Here is a 24,336-nt window from a genome sequence, read left to right on the forward strand (position 1 = left end):
ACCCAATCTAACCACCTTAACCTAACCTAACCTGCAGCAGCAGTGACGACAACTATTGTACTGTTGCGACGGGCCTTCGGCCCGTGGCTCCCGGGGGGTGGGGGGTATCTTTTAAATTTATTATGTTCAACTGTGCTATTTTAAGTTGTAAATTGTTTTTTTAAGTAAAAAATTTTTTTGTTGTACAAATAGTGCTGTTGTACAAAAATGTGTTTGCAAATAGTGTTGTTCTTTACGAACAAAAAGTCTTTTTGTTAATAAGTGAAAAAAGTTGATGTAAAAATAGTTTGCTCTTGTTGAGCAAAAAAAAGCGTTTTTGATAATAAATATTGTTGATGTTATTGTTCTTGTTGAACATGTGTTTTTGTTCAATAAATGTTCTTGTTGAACATAGAAGTGTTTTTGTCAATAAATGAAAAATATTGTTCTACAAATAGTGTTAATAAATATTGTTTTCTTGTTGAACAAATAGTGTGTGTGCTATTCATGCTGTACAGAAAAATGTTGATGTTAATAAATGAATGAACTATTGTTTTGTTGTTCTTGTTATTGAATAACGTACTAGGTAGATCTAAGGGGAAATTATTATTTATTCATTAGACAAGTATGGTTAACAGTTAGTTGTAGACCGACTGTTCTCAACAGCAGTAGTATATATCAATTTAAAATACCATTCAGATCGCTTCTGTGTGGATCGTCAATGTCAGATAAAACGTTTAGAATGTTTATCAAAAAGTCAGATATGTACGAAAAAGGAATTTTCAATGACATCAATGCTACTAACAGACTCATAAAACCATTAATTATTGACTGAGTGTCAAAATTAATAGGAAAAAAAGTACTTTTGCATAGAACAAATTCAACTACACAGTTATTTCATAGCATCAAAAGGATCTTACAACATTTCACAGAATCGAGAGACTACTATTGCCATCTACCAACCTATAGCTATAGATGACAGCCAGTCCCAGGTTTCTCTACGTTTAAGTTAGGTTAGGTGAGCTTATCATGAGCCGCTCATGATAAGCTAACCTAACCTAACCTGACTTAAACATGATACAAAGTCGACATGGGGGGATTTTCCGGCGAGTATGGTTAGGTTAGGTTAGGCTAGATTAAGTTATGTTAGATTAGGCTAGATTAGGTTAGGTTAGCCTACGTACGCGCGCGTACGTAGGCTAACCTAACCTAATCTAGCCTAATATAACCTAACTTAATCTAACCTAACCTAACCATACTCGCCGGAAAATCCCGGCGAGAACATTTGAAACAGAATTCAAAGCTTTGGGAGCCAAAAAAAAAAACTGATTTAGAAGCGAACTACTCACCATTATCTACGATAAAAAAAAAGTTCTCACTTAATACTGGACAAGTGACTGAATTTTTGAAGATTCTTTCAAACAGTGGATAAGTGAACGTAAATAGCTACCTTTGAAAGCCTCGTTCTAGATCTTTATTACTTTAATTTATTTTTTTGCTATGGCAGACCAATGTGGTGGGCGAAATTATCTTTGTTATATTCCTTTAGTGCTATTTCGTTACTTTCCAAGTTCGGTGGATGCATAGTTGCCTACAGATGTAGATGTTTTCAAAAGCCTGTGCTGCCCCCTCTTGTTGTTGGTTGAGATGCCATGTTTCTAATACATAGAGTAGGACGGGAAGAACACTACTACTAAGCATATGAAGCTTAAACCAGAGACAGAAAGCACACGGGTCTTCTAACTTTCTTTTAGCTTGTTAAAAAAACACATTAAAAATATTTTATATCCATTTTGGTTACGTTTTTACGAATCGTACAGAAAGTTGGGGGTGGGGGAGGGTCAAACCCATTACACCCCTCCCCGTGGATACGGCCTTGAGGTAAATGCAGTTTAACTAGCTAATGAAGTTTACGACCTCAAAACGTTTCGGAAAGAATCTTGTTTGTCTATTTTGTCGTGGGAGCATTGTGCGCATTAATTAAAAGGGAAAACATAAATGCCTACTTAACTAGCAACAAGTGCCTGTTGTCAGCAGCAAGTTGGCATATATATATATATATATATATATATATATATATATATATATATATATATATATATATATATATATATATATATATATATATATATATATATATATATATATATATATATATATATATATATATATATATATATATATATATATATATATATATATATATATATATATATATATATATATATATATATATATATATATATATATATATATATATATATATATATATATATATATATATATATATATATATATATATATATATATATATATATATATATATATATATATATATATATATATATATATATATATATCTCTCTCTCTATATATATATATATATATATATATATATATATATATATATATATATATAGATGCAAAATTCGTCTGCAAATCTAAAACGGAGGGGGGGGGATACCTCTTAACCCTCCACTTGGCACGGCCATGCGTGTTGCCGTATTTTCCAAGAATTTGAAAACTGAGAAGAAAAGTACTTTTGGTCCTTTATAGGTGGTTGTTGTGGGGATTAAACTGAATAAAACATTTTTTATTGACAGTAAAGAACGACACTATTTAACCCCGACTATTTAACGACTTATTTAACCCCCCCCCCCTCCACCTTTGTCTGATGGAGCTCTCAATGAAAAATTGAAAATGGTACGTAAACATTCACTTTGAAGCTTTGGGCCCCCCCCCCCCCAAAAAAAAACACTAGACGTAGGAGGTGTAATTTTCTTACCGGTTTCTCATAATATGTCATAATAATGATGCCCTTCCCCATCCTCCATTGCTGAAGAAAAATCTGCAACACTCGTTATTCTGCAGCTACAAGGCAATGTTTTTTTTTTTTTGAACTGATAGTAGGTTAGTCTACTGTTGTTTATTGAAACAAAATTCCCTTTGCAGGAACACACTAAGGGTGGTTCTCCGTCACATTTAACTACCATGATTGTGAGGAAACTTTCGATATTTGACGCACCTCATGCAGCACCTGTGATAAAAAGCAATCGCACACGGGATAGGTCCCTGAACAAGTCATCTTTATTATTGGGAAGCTTTGGGGAAGAGTACCTGAAACGAAAACTAAGTGACAGCAACTTTAATGTGACCCTAAGTGAGATTGAAAAATGTAAAAACCCAATCACAGGGGAATATCTCACATGGACTCTTTGCAGAATGGGCCTGACCAGGACGATGGAAATGAATATCGAAAATCAAGATCAAGTCCCAGGCTTTAAATTTTTCATTGGGACCGCAAGAGAAGATGAAAATATACTAGTGACTCGTGTAGGATACCTGCCTTTTATTCCTAGCAGTCCATCTAATCTGGCAGTAGTTGCAGAAGCCCTCAGTGTGCTCCAAAGAACTGCTCATGCTCTCGAGCTAAAGAAAGTTCATCGCAGGCTGGATTTCAGCCTGCGATGAACTTTCTGTCGGCAATAGGGTGTTTCATGACTGGTTCGGGACTTGAAGAAATATTTCACAAGTCTGGAATATTGCTTCCCGCAAGTGCTAAAAAAGCGTTAACAGGCAAACGATATTACCGGTGTTTGCGTGCCCATTTGATTGTCGTGGAAGCCTTTTTCAGGCTTTACTGAGATGCTTTTGAGCAGTTTAGCGCAGAAGATGAAAATGTGTTCGTGTGTTTTGATGTACTGAATGATTCAATCAACAAGCTTTTAGCAGAGGAGGTTCGACTTTCGGGCGTTAAAGAACATCTTGAGTCAATGAGTGACATGTTTGACAAGTTCGAGGACAGCTTTGCTGCAAATTCGACCGCTCGGCTGTGGATTTTCTACATAAGGCTTGTGCTGATCCTTGTGCAATTTTTGGTTGATGAACGGGCTGGTAACTGGGATGGCCATTTGACGGGGGTGAAACTAATGGCTCCTTATTTTTCAGAAGTCAAGCATCACAAGTACGCAGCTTTTGTCATCAGATATCTGAGTGATATGCGGAGTTCGCCCACAGAACTTTCCGAAATCTTCCGTCAAGGACTTTTTAATGTAAAACGGCTGAGTGGGAAAATGAATTCAATCTCACCGTATCATGCCCTTGAGTCGACGCTCAACTTGCAGTCAGGACCACAACAGGAGGTGGCATTAACAGCGTCAGTATGCGAGAGTTAGCAGTTACAAAATGGCTGACCTCGATTCCTTTTTGTGCCAAGGTAAATACTTTGATCTCTAATAGTGCTTTAGACATGGGCTAGTTAATTACTATGTTTTATAATTATTTCTTGCTTTGATATCCGTCTTTGCTTAATGGCAATGTAGACGCTTAGGTTTATACAACCTTTCAAGTATCGAGATACGAAACACCGTTCATTGTCAAGTTTTCCTCTCCAAAGTTCCCTCCTCCTCTCCCTAGTGGACCTATGTACCCCATCTTTGAACTTAACCTGCCTGTGTTCAAAACAAACCTAATTACCAAGTTTCATGAAGATCCGACTCTCCCCTCAAGAGTGAGAGTACCATACACAGACAGACAGATAGACGGACTTTGTGACCGCATACGTATCCTAAAGCTACGCATGGGATATCAAAAAGAAGCTTCAGAGCAGTCCCCCCTCCCTTGATTTTTTCGTGCATTCAAATTTTTCTTCCAAGATTTTTCTTCTAGGTGTCGACATTATGCGGTATGGCTGGAGTGCAAAGCTTGAAAGAATTCGACGATGGTCAGTATTCAACTCATGCTTCGGATGAAAGAGATGAAGAACTGGTCGGAAAAAATTTTGCTGTTATAGAGGATCACGTCGTCCCGTTCTCCTCTGATGGTGAGAAACTAGTGAACATTATAACTGGAGAGATGGCAGATGGTGGTGTTAGTGGGTTAAGTGCTAAAGTTTCAGGCTTAAAGGCAATCGGAGCTTTTCTTGATGGAGATAGTGATGCGTTTACGGAAGGGAATGGGCAGAATTTTCAAAGCTCAAAAAAGATCATCAAAAAGGCATCCGGAAGTGCCGTGTACGCAAACGCAGAATTGGATATTGTTAAACGGATCATGATCGCTGTTGGTTTGGACCAGGGTCCACGTACTGATATTCGGATGAGAATATTCAAAGCTTGGAAGTTTGAGTGCCCATTTGATTGTCGTGGAAACGTTTTTCAGGCTTTACTGGGATGATTTTGAGCAGTTTAGCGCAGAAGATGAAAATGGGTTCGTGTGTTTTGATGTACTGAATGATTCAATCAACAAGCTTTTCGCGGAGGAGGTTCAACTTTCGGGCGTTAAAGAACGTCTTGAGTCAATGAGTGACATGTTTGACAAGTTCGAGGACAGCTTTCCTGCAAATTAGACCGCTCGGCTGTGAATTTTCTACATAAGACTTGTGCTGATCCTTGTGCAGTTTTTGGTTGATGAACGGGCTGGTAACTGGGTTGGCCATTTGACGGGGGTAAAACTGATGGCTCCTTATTTTTCAGAAGTCAAGCATCACGAGTACGCAGCTTTCGTCATCAGATATCTGAGTGATATGCGGAGTGTGCCCACAGAGCTTTCCGAGATTTTCCGTTAAGGACTTTTTAATGTGAAACGGCTGAGTGGGAAAATGAATTCAATCTCACCGGATCATGCCCTTGAGTCGACGCTCAACTTGCAGTCAGGACCACAACAAGAGGTGGCATTAACGGCGTCAGTATGCGAGAATTAGTAGTTATGAAATGGCTGACCTCGATTCCTTTTTGTGCCAAGGTAAATACTTTGATCTCTAGTAGTGCTTTAGACATGGGCTAGTTAATTACTATGTTTTATAATTATTTCTTGCTTTGATATCCGTCTTTGCTTAATGGCAATGTAGACGCTTTGGTTTATACAACCTTTCAAGTATTGAGATACGAAAAACCGTTCATTGTGCAGTTTTCCTCTCCAAATCTCCCTCCTCCCCTCCCTAGTAGACCTATGTACTCCATCTTCGAACTTACCCTACCTGTGTTCAAACCAAACCTAATTACCAAGTTTCATGACGATCCGACTCTCCCCTCAAGAGTGAGAGTACCATACACAGACAGACAGACGGACGGACTTTGTGACCGCATACGTATCCTAAAGCTACGCATAGAATCTCAAAAAGAAGCTTCAGAGCAGTCCCCCCTCCCTTGATTTTTTCGTGCATTTAAATTTTTCTTCCAAGATTTTTTCTTCTAGGTCTCGACAGCATTATGCGATATGGCTGGAGTGCAAAGCTTGAGAGAATTCGACGATGGTCAGTAGTCAACTCATGCTTCGGATAAAAGAGATGAAGAACTGGTCGGAAAAAAATTCGCTGTTATAGAGGATCATGTCGACCCGTTCTCCTCTGATGGTGAGAAACTGGTGAACAGTATAACTGGAGAGATGGCAGATGCTGGTGTTAGTGGGTTAAGTTCTAAAGCTTCGGGCTTAAAGTTAATCGGAGCTTTTTTTGATGGAGATAGTGATGCGTTTACGGAAGTGAAAGGGCAGAGTTTTCAAAGCTCGAAAAAGATCATCAAAAAGGCATCCGGAAGTGCCGTGTACGCAAACGCAGAATTGGATATTGCTAAACGGATCATGATCGCTGTTGATTGGGACCAGGGTCCACGTACTGATATACGGATGAGAATACTAGGCCACGAGCTGCTACCATACCCCCCTGCTCTGTTTGAAATTACAGCCAGTGGCAACACTGTGTTAAGAACACAGCAAATGTGCTACGATGGAGTTCCTAAAAATCTCTCTTGCCATCGAAATGTGGCTAGCAGAGTGTTCAAGTTCCCGGGACCTGGGAAGTCTGGGGGTCGTAGTTGATTTTATTCCACTAATCTGAAGTCAACCCCCTCGAAAAGACGAAATCTTGACGGACTTTGCTGAAAGAACGTTGGAGAGTCTCATAAAAAAACAGCCGAAAGAGACAAACCAGCTACAAATTGTAGCTGATTGCTATGATGGTATGCTCCAGGATTTAGTTGGCTGCGAAGTTGTCTCTCTGAAAGACAGTACTGGCTGCCACGAAAGGCGGGGAAGTCGACCCGGCAAAGCCTTTTCCGTTCGTCGATATATGGTTCTTGACTGCTGGGACTCGATCCTGCTGGATTCAAAAAGCAAAGCGAAACTGATAGAGTGCGTGTTTAAGGTATGGTCTGAGATTGATAGGAAAACATTACCTTTCCGTGTTTACCTTCCCGGAGGGTTTCCTGACAGGACCAAAGTTTTGGAACTTAAACCAGAGAGTAGTGCTGACGGAAGCAGCAGTTTTACGGCTGACTTGAACTGCACTCACGAGAAAGCAGACACTCGTGTTGTCCTTCCCGCAGCATTCTGTGTTAAAACTGGATGTTCAGACGTGATTATCGAAGCCAATGATACCGATACCGTCGTAAGCTTGCTTCAGTCTTTATCTAAAATTAAGGCACAACCAGTGCAACACCAAACATCTGGGTTTGCTTCAAGAACAAAGCTGTTTCTGTCACGGAGCTGGCAAATGGACTCACTCCGTTATTAGTGAACTATATGGCATTTTTGCACTGTTTCACCGGCTGTGATAAAGTAAGCTACTTCTATTCAAAAGGCAAGCAAACGATACAGAAAGCACCAATGCCCTGATTAACCCAACTTTCGGCTGTGACTGACCAGGTTTCAAGAGATATACAAAAGGCCATTGAACTCGAGGGTGAAATTGTGAAGTTGAGTCGTGACATTTTGATCGCGCCGTACGGAAAAAATGAAAACTTTGACTGTTTAAACAATCTGCGAGTTCACTTGTTTCCGCCTCGTAAAACACTGAAGAGCCCACCTTCAGCAGACGACTCGTTCAAGCTCCACGTCAAAAGATGTATTTTTCAATGGTCTGTGATGCTAAACGCGCATGTGCCTAGTCCCATCTGCTTTTCTCCCTTAGATTTTGAATAGGAATTTTACCCAAAAAATCGACTCTTGCAGCCTGGCCATCGCCCATTCAGAAAGTTTCACCGTACTGCAAGTGTAAAAACTGTGGACAAAAATGCCCCTGTGCAATTAGGGGCTGCGATATTTTGTGCTCCTGTTGTGGAAAATGTTGCGAAGGGGAGTTTAGTTCTGACAAGGAATAGTTATTCTGCATGGGAGTTGTTGATTTGAAGGGACGTTGGGTAGTGGGCTGCTTTAGTAATTCGATTGGTTTTTCACATGATTATTTATTCGGATTTCTGTTTTAAGTAATTCGCAATACTTTGGTTAATAAACTCTTTGTTTGTGATGACATATGTGTAGAGCTTCGCTAGCTTTTGTCTGAGATTTAGCGTTACAGTAAAATAAAATTTAGTGTCTTGTGGTTGAAAAGACATTCCTTGGCCTCCGGATATCTTGGATACTGCTGCTTTAGTCGTTGATACTCGGGTTTCTGCGAAAAAAGGCGCATCAGACTCACTGGAACAACAATGTACACTGAGGAGCCATACACAAGTTGTGAAACCCTTAGCTTCGTGGTGTTTGCCACTTCGTACGAATGTGCCGTTGTTATTTTTCGAATCAGCAAGGTCGATTTAGGGGGGGGGGGTGGGGTAGGCTTATTTTCATCGATACCTTTTCCGTAACGGTATATGTCACGCTTTTTAATTCCGGTGCCCTAACTATAACACAGAGAAGATAGACCACGACACAACACTACTAAAAACATTCTAAGTCATACGTTTCAATGAAAAAATTGAGTGTGGTCGCTATAATTGACAAGTGTGGTCGCTATAATTGAGAAGTATCACAAGATGAAGCCTAAGAGGATCACTTAATCAACTCTATACATTAGATAATTAATTAAAAAATATCTGCATAGTCGTTATCTCACTGAGACTGAGGTAATTATCTCTGCATGCAGACACATAAATCAGTTTTACTCAGATCAAGAACTTGAGTGTGGTCGCTATGGTCACTATAATTTACAAGTATCATAAGATGAAGCCAAAGAGGATCATTTAACCAGCTCTATGCAGTAGATAATTAATTTTAATTTACCTGCATAGTAGCTTATCTCACTGAGACTAAGCTAATTATCTCTGAATGCAGACACAGAAATTGGTTTTATTCAGATCAAGAACTTGATTGGGGTCGCTAAAATAGACAAGTACCATAAGATGAAGCCAAAGAGGATTACTTAACCAACTCTATGTATTAGATAATTAATTGAAATATATCTGCATAGTAGTTTATCTCACTGAGACTAAGCTAATTATCTCTGAATGCAGACACAGAAATCGGTTTAACTCAGACCATCAATTTTATTTGAAAGTTGACAATGTTTTATTCCTTTTCACTCTTTTCTCTGAAAAACGAAATTGTTGGTTAAAAAAACGAAAAAAAAACAACAGAAATTCGACTGTTTTATTATTTTACTTTCTCTAACATAAAGAAAGAAAATGATCAAAGATAGGTTTTTAAAGGCTAAACGAAAATACTAAAGAAACACACAAAGTGAATATTTCGAGAGAACAACCGACTCTCTTCTTTAACGCGAACAAAATAATGTCGGTTTTACTCACCCTCTCACCATCATGCAGACCATCAATCTCCAGCATTTTTGATGGCAAGGACACGTTCAGCGTATGTCCCCAGTCTAACTTAGCCATTTAAACATTTGCCTCTCAATTACTTGGACTATCTTACCTAACAACCATAAAATGGGTCATTCACCAATATCCGTGATTTGCACAAAATCCAAAAATTCTGAACTGCGAACGGCGGATACTAACGAGCAACTGAAAAAATGAAAGAAAAAAAATCATTCACTCGAGCAAACGAACCAGCAATTAAATAAATCGGATTCTAGGTCAGCTGAATTGTGATCTTAAGAATTGCATTTCTAGCAGGTACCCTTTGAGACCTAAGGGGTTATTGACGCGTTAGATTATGTGATTGGAAAGGTGATAATATGGCTTTTCGTGATTATTAAGTCTTATCTAGTACAAATATTTTTTTATATAGTACAGAACGCACTTCATGTAGCACAATGAAGAAGCTTCAGTGAGGCTCCAGATATTAGATATCAGTAGTTGAATAGCCTACTTGGCTTTCTTCAAGAAAGAAAGTTTGTTGGCTCTGCTAGACGCACGAATATGATATTGATCATGGATCTGTTTTCAAAACTTTCCAATACTTATGGGTGATTCTATCCCAAAAGAAATTCATAAAGTCACTTCTCGTTGCAGGGGCCTCAGCACACTACCGGAACCTATGGTAGGCATAATAACTATGTCCTATTATACAGCTGTAGGCTAGCTCTAAATGATTTCCTCTCCAATTTTCTCCGCCAATTCGGGAACGTATTACCGGGCAGCTTTTTTCAGTAGTCTAAAAGTATATTACTCTTAGAGTATGTTTCTAAAATTATGTGGGAATGCCATGGTTAAGGCAATACCACTTACCTCAGTTGAAACGAATTCAATTGTAACCTCGTGTCCATGGAAGTTTGATTCTCTAGTGGATTTAGATATTCTCAAGCTCATTTATTAGCCTATAACATTCATCAAAATAAATAAATGTTCATTTATTTATCAAACAGTTCGTGGTAACGAACTGTAAGTAAAGAGGGACCTCGCTCAATAGTAACCGAAACTCTAAAAAACGGAATTTTGACACTGATAGGTAAATTAAAAGAATCAAATTCTTATGCTGATGTCAAATATGTAGGTTTCATCACGTTTAATATTACTTATTAAAAGTTACACGCCTGAGAAAATTTACCCTATTTTCAAAAAAGGGGGAAACACCCCTTAAAAGGCAAAGAACTTTAATCAAAATCACACCATCAGATTCAGCGTATCAGAGAAACCTACTATAGAAGTTTCAAGCTTCTATCTGCAAAAATATGGAATTTCTATTTTTTGCAAGAAGAAAGATCACGGATGCGTGTTTATTATTACTATTATTTTTTCCTAGGGGTGATCGTATCGATCTAGTGGTTCTAGAATATCACGGGAGGGCTCATTGAAACGGAAATTAAAAGTTCTACTGCTCTTTTTAAGTGACCAAAGAAAATGGAGGGCAACTAAGCCCCCTCTTACGCTCATTTTTTCCCAAAGTCATCCAATAAAAATTTCGAGGTATCCATTTTGTTCAGCATGGTCAAAAAATACAATAATTATGTCTTTGAAGATCACTTGAGCCTCCAAAGTCCCCGGGGGAAGGTCTGAAAGTTATGAACTTTGCCAAATGTTTACATATAGTATTGTTTATTGGAAAGTATACAGAAGTTTTCAGGGGGGATTTTTTTCGGTAGTTTGAGGGGGTCGGGTTGGGGGTTATGTGGGAGGATCTTTCCATGGAGAAAGTTTTCATGGGGTAGGGGGCATTGCTATGAAGGGGGCGCCAGATTTCCCAGCATTATTTAAAAAAAGATCAGAAATTAAATAATAGTAAAAAGAATTTTACAACTGAAAGTAAACAGAAAAATCAAAATTTAAACGAATAGAAATTAATACGTATATTATTGGGCTCGCCCCCTAGTCATTACCTCGCTCTTTGCGCTAAATTTTTTTGTACTTTCATCAGAGCTATTTATTTTAATTAACGACCTTTGTGATTAAGGGGTGATTCTTAAATAATTGGAGCAAAATTTGAACTATAGCGTAAAGAGCAAGATATTGACTACGGGGCGAACCCCCTTAAATACGTAACAAAAATATATGAATATAGAAGTTCGTTACGTAAGTTAATTCGTCAGTTACGTCAGAACAAAATTTCGAGACAGCCATTTAGCAAAAAAAAGTAAAATTAATATGCAAATTTCATTTTAATTATTCATGTACAGTGAGCCAAAATAAAAGCTGCATTAACACAAAAACTTTCAAGAAATTAAATTTAAAAAAAAAGTTTTTTCAACTGAAAGTAAGGAGCAACATTAAAACTTAAAACGAACAGAAATTATTACTTATATGAGGGGGTTTACCCCCTAGTCAATACCTCACCCTTTACGCTAAAGTTTTTTTTCGTACTTTTAAAGGAGCTATCTATCCTAATTAACCGGCCTTTGTGATTCAGGGGTTTGTGGCTCGAAAAAAATTCGAACTTTAGCGTAAAGAGCGAGGTATTGACTAGGGGACAAACTCCCTAATATACGTGATAAAAACATACGAGTTTTACTTTACGCTTACAGTTAAGTTTAGTTTTAGTTAGGAGATTTAGTTTTAGAGTTATACTTTTGTTTTGTTTTATTTTATAGTTTTTTATCTTAGATTTTTAGCCTAGAGTCTTAGTACAGAGTTTATAGTTACCATTATCCATTAGTATATTTTTGTTTTCGATTATTATTTTCGAGTTATAATTTAGTTTTTTTTTAGTTTAGAGTTTTAGCTTAGATATTTAGGCTAGAGTCTTAGCTTAGAGTTTTTAATTACTTATAGTTTAGCTTAGTTTCAGTTAAGAGTTTTAGTTTAAAGTTTTAGTTTAGTTTTAATTAAGACTTTTAGCAAAGAGTTTTAGCATAGATTCTTATCTTATAGTTTAGTTTAGTTTCAGTTAAGAGTTTCAGTTTAGAGTTATAGTTTAGTTCAGTTTTAGTTAAGAATTTTGGCTTAGAGTTTTAGCCTAGAGTCTTAGCTTAGAGTTTTTAGTTACACCTATAGTTTAGTTTAGTTTTAGTTAAGAGTTTTAGTTTAGAGTTATAGTTTAGTTTAGTTTTAGTTCAGAGTTTTAGCTTAGAGTTACAGCCTAGAGTCTTAGCTTAGAGTTTTTAGTTACACTTATAGTTTAGTTTAGTTTCAGTTAAAAGTTTTAGTTTAGAGTTATAGGTTAGTTTAATTTTAATTAAATGTTTTAGCTTAGAGTTTTAGCCTAGAGTCATAGCTTAGATTTTTTAGTTACGCTTACAGTTTGGTTTAGTTTCAGTTAGGAGTTTTAGTTTAGAGTAATAGTTTAGTTTTAATTAAGAGTTTTGGCTTAAAGTTTTAGCCTAGAGTCTTATCTCATAGTCTTAGTTAAAATTATAATTTAGTTTAGTTTCAGTTAAGAGTTGTAGTTTAGAGTTATAGTGTAGTTTTGTCTTAGTTAAGAGTTTTAGCTTAGAATTTTAGACTAGAGTCTAAGCTTAGTTTTTAGTTACACTTATAGTTTAGCTTAGTTTCAGTTAAGAGTTTTAGTTTAGATTTATACTTTAGTTTAGTTAAGAGTTTTAGCCTAGAGTCTTAGCTTAGAGTTTTTGATTACACTTGTAGTTTAGTTTAGTTTAAGTTAAGAGTTTTAGTTTAGAGTTGTAGTTTAGTATTAGTTAAGAGTTTTAGCTTAGATTTTTAGCATAGAGTCTTATCTTACAGTTTAGTTTAGTTTTAGTTAAGAGTTTTAGTTTAGTTTAGTTTAGTTATATAGTTTAGTTTAGTTTCAGTTAAGAGTTTTAGTTTAAAGTTATGGTTTAGTTTAGTTTTAGTTAAGAATTTTAGCTTAGAGTTTTAGCCTGGAGTCTTAGCTTAGAGTTTTAGTTACATTTATAGTTCAGTTTAGTTTCAGTTAAGAGTTTTAGTTTAGAGTTATAGTTTAGTTTAGTTTTAGTTAAGAGTCTTAGCTTAGAGTTTTAGCCTAGAGTCTTAGCTTAGAGTTTTTCGTTACTCTTATAGTTTATTTTAGTTTCAGTTAAGAGTTTTAGTTTAGAGTTATAGTTTAATTTAGTTTTCGTTAATAGATATAGCTTAGAGTTTTAGCTTAGAGTCTTAGCTTAGAGTTTTAGTTACACTTATAGTTTAGTTTAGTTTCAGTTAAGAGTTTTAGTTGAGAGTTTTAGCTTAGAGTCTTAGCCTAGAGTCTTAGTTTAGAGTTGTTAATTACACTTATAGTTTAGTTTACTTTCAGTTAAGAGTTTTAGTTTAAAGTTATAGTTTAGTTTAGTTTTAGTTAAGAGTTTTGGCTTAGAGTTTTCCCCTAGAGTCTTAGCTTAGAGTTTTTAGCTACACTTATAGTTTAGTTTAGTTTCAGCTAAGAGTTTTAGTTTAGAGTTATAGTTTAGTTTAGTTCTAGTTAAGAGTTTTAGTTTAGAGTCTTAGCTTAGAGTTTTTAGTTACACTTATAGTTTAGTTTAGTTTTAGTTAAGAGTTTTAGTTTAGAGTTGTAGTTTAGTTTTAGTTAAGAGTTTTAGTTTAGAGTTTTAGCCTAGAGTCTTATCTTATAGTTTAGTTTAGTTTCAGTTAAGAGTTTTAGTTTAAAGTTATAGTTTCATTTATTTTGAGTTAAGAGTTTCAGCTTAGAGTTTTAGCCTGGAGTCTTATCTTAGAGTTTTAGTTACATTTATAGTTAGTTTAGATTCAGTTAAAAGTTTTAGTTTAGAGTTTTAGTTCAAATTAGTTTTAGTTAAGATTTTTAGCTTTGAGTTTTAGCCTAGAGTCTTAGCTTAGAGTTTTTAGTTACTCTTCTAGTTTATTTTTGTTTCAGTTAAGAGTTTTAGTTTAGAGTTATAATTTAGTTTTGTTTTAGTTAAAAGTTTTAGCTTAGAGTTTTAGCCTAGAGTCTTAGCTTAGAGTTTTAGTTACACTTATAGTTTAGTTTAGTTTCAGTTAAGACTTTTAATTCAGAGTTTTAGTTTAGTTTAGTTATAGTTAAGAGTTTTAGCTTAGAGTTTTAGCTTCGAGTCATAGCTTAGAGGTGTTAGTTATACTTATTGTTTAGTTTACTTTCAGTTAAGAGTTTTAGTTTAGAGTTATCGTTTAGTTTAGTTTTAGTTAATAGTTTTAGCTTGGAGTTTTAGCCTAGAGTCTTAGCTTAGAGTTTTTAGCTACACTTATAGTTTAGTTTAGTTTCAGTTAAGAGTTTTAGTTTAGATTTATACTTTAGTTTAGTTTTAGTTAAGATTTCTAGCTTAGAGTTTTAGCCTAGAGTCTTAGCTTAGAGTTTGTAGCTACACTTATAGTTTAGTTTAGTTTTAGTTAAGAGTTTTAGTTTAGAGTTGTAGTTTACTGTTGTGAAGCGATTTTTACTGTATTTGAGGGTTGTAGTCGTAGATGCCTTTATTCTCCCATTATAGGGGAGATAAACTCTGGCCCTAAGGTAATTAAACTTTGGTAGCGTGCCTTAGGCTATGACCGAACTAATGAAGCGTACCGACTGGGTATATTCGAGGGGATAAAGGTAGATCGTAGAGAGGTGGGATCGTAGGATCGTAGAGATCGTAGAGATATTTGGAAAACTAACCACGTCCTTCCGGTACATTGACGCATTTAGCCAGGAAATTGGTTATTGAGCAAGTTCCCTCCAAGCCCAGACATTCCACGATTTATATCTTTATCTTAGAAAGTGGTATTTTGAAACTTTGTTTTTGCGTCTTAATATATTTTTATTCAATTAATAATTAACTAAATTAGAAAGCTTTACCACAATACTCCCCATTTAAAGAAGAATTGTCCCAATTCTCAATATTTTACTTTTAAAGCAACTTAATTTGGTTTACAGCTATTATGCTGCTATTTTGGGTCATTATGTGCATATACCCTCAATGGGTTTCCTTATGGTTATGTTTCTGGTCCAATATAGGCTATTTTCTTTTCTGTCGAAGGATTTCAATTTGAAATTCATCCTTGTTCCTCTTTTTCTCTGTCTCTAGGACTGAAAAATACTCTTTTTACCCTTCTTATATGCATCTTCTGTTTTAACTTGACCCCAAGCGGCTTATATTAGTTTAAACATCATATTAATGGATTTGCTTAAGTTAGTTTTGTACTAGAAAAGTTTTATTATTTGATTTTAGTTTGAATTTAACTTACATTTGTAATTTGATTTATTTCCCGGATGTGATTAATATACATTTTACTTTTCCTTATATAATTTTAACTGATAGATAAAATATAATATGATTGATCTAAAACTTTTCACATATTCCAGCACAAAGCATTTTCACATATTTCAATAACATAAGCCATCTGGGCTATGTAGCACAATAGCTAGGCCTAAGTTAAGTTCTTATTTTATCTCATTTTTGATGATTTTGTAGTGAAGTCTATAGTTTCCAAATACCCGTTGATCAAGTATGGTTTGGTTTCTGATGGTATTAGGATATAATTGAACTGGCTTTTAAATTTGCTACTTTCCGAAAATGCGTCAAAGAAATGATTGAGAACTGGATCCTAAAGGATGTTATGAAAAATTTGGTTTACAAAAAAAAATATAGCTAAGGCTGTATCTAAAATAAATTTTCACATTAGTATACATATAAAGCATATATTTTTACATATATAGTAGAATGAAACACTAAATTTTTGTATATATCAATGCATTTGAAAGTTAATTACTTTCAATTACTTTCTCCTCTTTTTTAATTATTCCAAAAACAATATCCCACTTAAATCGAAACATTATGGTTCTTGCTGGATTATTTTTTCAAACTTAACACTAAACAAATTATTTCACAATAAAAATTATTAATACGTTGACTCAAGGTCAAACATTTACATATAACATTAAATCACTAGTTAAAATTTAAAGTTGATAAAAAGATAGTATATATATATATATATATATATATATATATATATATATATATATATATATATATATATATATATATATATATATATATATATATATATATATATATATATATATATATATATATATATATATTATATATATATATATATATATATATATATATATATATATATATATATATATATATATATATATATATATATATATATATATATATATATATATATATATATATATAATATATATTATATATATTATTATTATTATTATTATTATATATATATATATATATATATATTATATTATTATTATTATTATTATTATTATTATTATATATACATATATATATATATATATATATATATATATATATATATATATATATATATATATAAGCATTGTGTAATAGCTTACATAAGTATTTTCTATACCGTGTATTATTTTTTAATGCTTTAAGTTTTAAACAGTAGTTAAATAACCTATCTAGTTTTGTGAAAAAAAAATACTTATGTAAGCTATTACACAATGCTTATATATATATATATATATATATATATATATATATATATATATATATATATATATATATATATATATATATATATATATATATATATATATATATATATATATATATATATATATATATATATATATATATATATATATATATATATATATATATATATATATATATATATATATATATATATATATATATATATATATATATATATATAAGCATTGTGTAATAGCTTACATAAGTATTTTTTTTTATTTCGCAAAACTAGATAGGTTATTTAACTACTGTTTAAAACTTAAAGCATTAAAAAAATAATACACGGTATAGATAAGCATTGGAATTAATTCCAATTATTGTTTTGTTAATTGCTTATGAAGTATTAATGTAGGATACTTCTTGAATGATGTAAACTTTACCTGCGGTCTTGTCCCCGATGTTTTCTGTGTTGGCGTCGTTACACCAGTTCCCAAAAAAGGGAATGATCCCAGGAACTGTTCATCATACCGCCCCATAACTGTTGCGCCGGTATTCTGCAAACTCATGGAAATGCTTGTTTTTGGTGACCTAAGTGAAGCTTGTTATACTCCCTATTCGCAATTCGGGTTTAAGAGTGGTACTTGTCGCGAGCATGTTCATTCGTTGATAGCTAATCTTTTGCTCAGTGCTCACGATAATAATGATACACTTGTTCTAGCAAGCCACGTTGTACGTATAGCATTCGACTCCGGTATCCACGCACATATACTTAGTTCTGCTTGTAAACGCGGAGTTGACCGTTCGGTTGTCGTTGTATGGAGGAGCATGTATGGGAGACTGAGAGTGAAGATTAAAGTCCCCACTCATCGCGGTATGGTGGTATCCACCGTAGTTAGACCTGTCCGTAAAGGTATCCGGCAAGGCTCCATTACTTCCCCTCCTCTATACAATAACATTATTATCATCCCCCAAGAATCAGCCATAACGTGCTACATATATTTATGCATAGACGTGTCTTTCATCAATTACGCTGAAGATCTACTTAACGTAAGTAGGTCTCTTTCAAAGGCTGAGGATAATTACAAAATATTCAGTAATGAATATGCTAAGATTGGGCTAGCTTTTAATGCTGCTAAAAGTGAAGTAGTTGTTTTTCGTCACAACACGAAAGATTCGACCCCGATTAGCGTGCTCCTAGGTGATACTGCGGTGAGCTCAAAGCCATCTCTCACTTACCTTGGACTGCCGATCGCTTCAGATCTGCGGTCTACTCGTGAAGCACTGGTTGAGCATTTTTCAGAAAAGGCACGCAAAGCATACGGACTACTCCTACCCTGCAACCGTATGTATAACCGCCATATACTCGGAAGGCTTTATTCCGTGTTCGTTATCCCGCATGTTCTGTCACTCTCGCCATTTTGGTCTCTTTTCACCGAATCAGATAAGCGCTCAGTCCGTCGGGTTTACTATAAGTATGCAAAATATCTGTTAAGTGTTGCGCCATGGGAGAGAAATTTAAGAGTTTTGAAAAATTACAGCGTTGCGGACCCGACTACTGCAGCTACTGAGCGAATCGTCCGATTTTGGCGTTCGCTCAATCCTGATCATGATATGTACCGAGTTATCGTAGGCTATTTTGATTACGAGTTTAGTATGCTGTATATAGATTGTTATTGAAGTCTTGTTGTTTCTCTTATTGAGTTTTCTTTTTCTCTTTTTTTTCTTTTTTTCATTACTCCGTTGTGTAACCTTGTGTTATTTATGATGGGAAATAAAAACCATTCATTCTAACCCTTTCATAAATTAACTAACCCAATCTAACCACCTTAACCGAACCTAACCTACAGCAGCAGTGACGAGAACTATTGTACTGTTTCACCACCGTGGCTCCCGGGGGTTGGGGGGTCCCGCCCGCGACTGGCCTTCGGCCCGTGGCTCCCGGGGGGTGGGGGATATCTTTTAAATTCATTATGTTCAACTGTGCTATTTTAAGTTGTAAATTGTTTTTTTAAGTGAAAAATTTTGTTGTTGTACAAACAGTGCTGTTGTACAAAAATGTGTGTGCAAATAGTGTTGTTCTTTACGTACAAAAAGTGTTTTTGTTAATAAGTGAAAAAAGTTGATGTACAAAAAGTTTGTTCTTGTTGAGCAAAAAAAAAAGTATTTTTGATAATAAATATTGTTGATGTTATTGTTCTTATAGAACAATTGTTTTTGTTCAATAAATGTTCTTGTTGAACATAAAAGAGTTTTTGTCAATAAATGAAAAATATTGTTCTACAAATAGTGTTAATAAATATTGTTTTCTTGTTGAACAAATAGTGTGTGTGCTATTCATGCTGTACAGAAAAATGTTGATGTTAATAAATGAATGAAATATTGTTTTGATTGTTTTTGTTATTGAATAACGTACTAGGTATTTCTAAGGAAAAATTATCATTTATTCATTAGACAAGTATCGTTAAGAGTTAGTTGGAGACCGACCATTCTCAATAGCAGCAGTATATATCAATTTAAAACACCATTCAGATCGCTTCTGTGTGGATCGTCAATGTCAGATAAAACGTTTAGAATGTTTATCAAAAAGTCAGATATGTACGACAAAGAAATTGTAAATGACATTAATACTACTAGCAGAATCAAAAAACCATTAATTATTGACTGAGTGTCAAAATTAATAGGAAAAAAAAGTACTTTTGAAGAGAAAAAATTCAACTACACAGTTATTTCATAGCATCAAAAGGATCCTACAACACTTCACAGAATCTAGAGACTACTATTGCCATCTACCAACCTATAGCTATAGATGACAGCCAGTCCCAGGTTTCTCTACGTTTAAGTTAGGTTAGGTTAGCTTATCATGAGCCGCTCATGATAAGCTAACCTAACCTAACCTGACTTAAACATGATACAAAGTCGACATGGGGGGACATTCAGGCGAGTATGGTTAGGTTAGGTTAGGCTAGATTAAGTTAGGTTAGATTAGGCTAGATTAGGTTAGGTTAGCCTACGTACGCGCGCGTACGTAGGCTAACCTAACCTAACATCTTGGACCACGCCAGTTGGGTCATGGAATTGACTATTGTAGGGGTCGTTCTTCAATGTCCAGGGACGGTCTCGGAAGTTGGTTTGCTAAGCTTTTTTGCTCTGCACTAACCTTGGCTAGAAAATATATTGCACGGGTTGCAGTGGATTTTGCGTCCTCTACATTACATTATTGGGGCTCTGGGAAAGATATTCAAGAAAGTTTTTTGCAAAATCTCAGGTCTAGCGCACAATCCCTTGGCGAGTGATTGAGAAAAAGGGGAAAAGGTTTAAAAAGGAGGAGAAAGATCCCTTCACTCATCAGTCTCAAATCAGCCGGGAAGCGTAAAGCATCGAAGAAAGTAGAAATATCCAAAAAGGATTTCTTTTCTTAAGATGGCATATTTACGGTATAAAGATTCTCCCCCTTCAGTGACCGCATCTCTAAATATTTTCAACGCGGAAAATGTAGATGTCAGTGTAAAACATGGATACTATGGACAATTTTACCCACAACCACTGCTCCCTGAAAATGTCTATTTTCAAATTTATTTTAATGAAGACTACTTTATACATTTAAACTCGACACCTATAGAGTTAAATGTCATTGTTAAAAAATTAAACGATGAAAAACCAAGTGCCACCGAGGGGTTATACTACGAAAATTGTGTATTACATAATTTATTTCGACAAATAAGCGTCTATATAAATGAAACAATGGTGAGCACGAGCAATAATCTTTCAAATTATGCAAGTTATATACAATTCATGTTGATGACACCAATGTCCTATAAGCAGTTGAGAGGTATGACTATTGCATATGAATATAAGACAAATACTGATATCCCCAATATTCTTATTGAGACAGGAGGGACAACAATTAAAGATTTGCATTTAGTTGAGAAACTAAATCATGAGATATTCAATATACATCAATGGTTGCCTCCTAATGTAATGATTGATATAAAACTACAATTCGCACCGTCCACTTATATTATACGAAACATACTGGACGCTGCTCCCGATGTAACTGTCTTTCTCACGTTGGCAATACCTCATGTACGAAAACAACAAGTTATGAGTTATGTGGCTTTGGCAATTGAAAAATTAAGAGACTCTGGAAATAATATCAAATTGCTCGTGCCTCATACAATCAAAATTCAGCGTCGTATTGCTACAGGTACGCGTACCTATACTGATTCGTCATTTATCAATGGCGAAAGTCCTTCGAAATTGTCATTGGCTTTTGTAAAAAAAAGTGCTAGCGCTGTTGGATCATGGACAGATTCCCCGCATAAATTTGAATTACTTGGACTTTCTTCGCTTGTATGTAAAGTAAAAGGAATCCTACTCTACAGTTTAACCTTTGATAAATCCTATAGGACTCTCTACGAATTGACAATGCAATCCCTAGATAGAGACTCTCAGTTATTCACAAAGGGTATAAATGAAGAAATGTTTGCAAAAACACATGGCGTTATTGCATTAGATTTGTCTGGTACTCAAGATATGAGGATTGTCCGGACGGGAAATGTACGGATAAAGTGTACCTTTGCCAAACCGTTGGAGGAAAGCTTTGCATTAATGTCGCTAAATCAATTTGAAACTTATTGAAAAATTACTCCTGAAGGTAGTGTTTGATTAGACTTGGTACCATGAACACGAAACAAATAATTGTTGGATTGAACGTGGACCTCTGCATGTCCAAATATAAGTCTTATTGCATATCTTCAGATTTTCTGGAGCATATTCAACATGTTGACAATACCCTTATTATTGTTAATAGTAGTCCGTCGAGTGTAAAGATGGACTTAAAAATAATCGGTTATGCATCTTTCAAACAAGAAGCAATATAGAATTTTTTTATCCGCTAGGCTTGCCCTATACATTCTACATACCTCATATTAAAAATTTTCTTGAGCAGAGCGGAAAATCTATTATTCAAAATTTGAAGCGGGTACAAGATTTATCAACGAAAAACTGTGGTTTTCTTGCACTATCATATTTTATTTTTCGGAGTCGTGGACATACTTACACGGAATTTATCAAGATTTATGGTGACAATCCTCGATTGAAGGACTTTCTAGTTGAAAACACTCTCTCTCACCTCTATTATATAAATTTTGGTGCCCTAAAAGTTAAATGCTTTAAAAATGTATCGGAATTTTCTTATTAATAAAATTTGTATATAAAACACTGTGTCCCTTAGATTTCTTCTTCTACATACAGGTAATCTTCCGAAACGATAAGTGGTGATAGCTCGTCAGGATTCAACTTGTATTCGTCTTGACGTGCAAAGCCCGGCTCACATTCTTTACAGTATAGGGTAACTCCATTTTTATTAAATCTCTTTGTAAATTCAATAATACTACTCTGATTGATATGACAAAAGTCACGTGTTTCAATTTACGTATTTGAAGCAGCGTCACATACAAATTTCTCATATGCAAAATCACTTTCTGTAGCAGCCAAATTAAAGTATGTTGGTTTATAATCAAAGTAGCCAGTATCTTCACAGCGAGGTCCTAAAAACCAGGCTCTTTTATTATTTCACTAATTGAAGCTTAGACCAGGTTCTTCTTCCCAAAACAATTTAAAGACATAAAGATACCAGTCTTTTAAAAATAAACTGAACTCACGTTTACGGTTTTTTGCAATCAGGGCAGGATAAGTATTTTCTTATTGATTACATTTATCATATTGACAATTGGAGAATAAGAATCCTCTATTATGAGATTCAAAATTTCTTCATGACAAGATTTAAAGCATTCAATTTGCACAGCATATCCTCTGTGCAATTTACACGAATTACATAATCTACACTTTTCTTTTTAGTCATCAACAAAAGTACAATTCTCGCAGGATGACCAGCTGTCCAAAGTATACAAGCATAATGGGCACGTGTAAGACAGTTTTTGTTGACTGTCCCACTTCCAGAAAGTAACTGATCCTTGATCAATAGATTCAACCACCTGGGAACGTGTCTAGACATGTTTTCGTCTATGTAGTGGTTAAGAGCAAAACCACAAAATTTCTTTGTTTTGTCTCAATTAATATATCTATAAATTGAGTAAAAGCCTGGGTGCCATGACAAAATAGTCCAAAGAAGGGGGAATCGATTCCCATTAAATCTTTACGTATTTCTCTAGAAAATATCTTTCTTTGAAGAGATAATTCCAAAAATTCATCATCTAAAACTAACCACTTTTCCAATTTTACTAGATTACACATGATTTTCTGTTTCTCAAATCATCACTCTCACTGCCAAACACAGACACTGTAAATTGGTCTCTTCAATATATTTTGCCAGCGCATTTAATCCATCTTGTAGTCTCTGTATATGCGCTATATTCACCTTAGCCGCGAAACACAATTGTTCTTCCGACTTGAATTTGCTTAATGTTATATAATATCCATTATACATCCTGTCCCATTCCAAGGTTAGTCGGGAACCCCTTGTAATTTCTACCGCCACCTTAGGCACTCTCAATCCCGTTTCATCAGCACTTTTAATATTCAATAATGAATAAGCATCCATGTTGACTGTCCCACTTCTAGGAAGTAACTGATCCTCGATCAATAGTTTTATCCACCTGAAAACGTGTCTAGACATGATTTTGCTTAGTAACAGGGAAAAAGGGTGTGTCACATGACGTCAGAGGGCTACCTTTAAAATCCAATGTTATTTTCCCTATCTATGTGCTTGAAATCCTATGTGAAAAGGGATATGGCTGCACTTGAAATCTTTATGTTAATTTCCCTATCTGTGTGCTTGAATCCTACTCTACAGTTTATTCTTTAATAAATCCTATAGGACCCTCTATGAATCGACATTGCAATCCCTAGATGGAGATTCTCAATTGTTCGAAAATTGTTTAAATGAAGAAATATTTGCTAAATCGCATGGTATTATTGTATTACATCTGTCTGGTACTCAAGTTATGAGTATTGTCCGGACAGGAAATATACGAATAGTTTGCCTTTGCCAAACCATTGGAGGAAAGCATTGCATTAATCTCGCTAAATCAATTTGAAACCTTTTGGGAAAATACTCCTGAAGGCAGTGTTTTATAAGACTTGGCGCCATGAACACGGAACAAATAATCGATGTATTTAACATGGACCCCTACATGTCCAAATATAAATCCTATTGCATACCTTCATATTTCCTGGAGCATATTCAACATGTTGATAATACCCTTATTTTAGTTAATAGTAGTCCAACCAGGGTAAAGATGGACTTAAAAATAATTGGTTATGCATCTTTCATAAAAGAAGCAATATAGAATTTTTTGATCCGCTTGGCTTGCCTTATACATTCTATATACCTCATAAAAAAATTTCTTGAGCAGAGCAGAAAATCTGTTATTCAAAAATTAGAAGAGTGTACAAGATTT

General features: G+C 34.7%; 1 protein-coding gene across 1 annotated transcript; it reads left to right on the forward strand.

Annotated features, from left to right (window-relative positions):
* The first annotated feature begins 17,479 nt into the window (after positions 1-17,479).
* LOC148946827 (uncharacterized) lies at positions 17,480-18,592 on the forward strand. The gene has a single exon (XM_089096440.1). The coding sequence runs from the start codon at positions 17,480-17,482 to the stop codon at positions 18,590-18,592; it is 1,113 nt and encodes a 370-aa protein (XP_088952566.1).
* Positions 18,593-24,336: the final 5,744 nt, after the last annotated feature.

Source organism: Artemia sp. Qi Xiang Cuo, chromosome 11 (genome assembly GCF_049724085.1).
Source record: "Artemia sp. Qi Xiang Cuo chromosome 11, ASM4972408v1, whole genome shotgun sequence".
Classification (NCBI taxonomy): Eukaryota; Metazoa; Arthropoda; class Branchiopoda; order Anostraca; family Artemiidae; genus Artemia; species Artemia sp. Qi Xiang Cuo.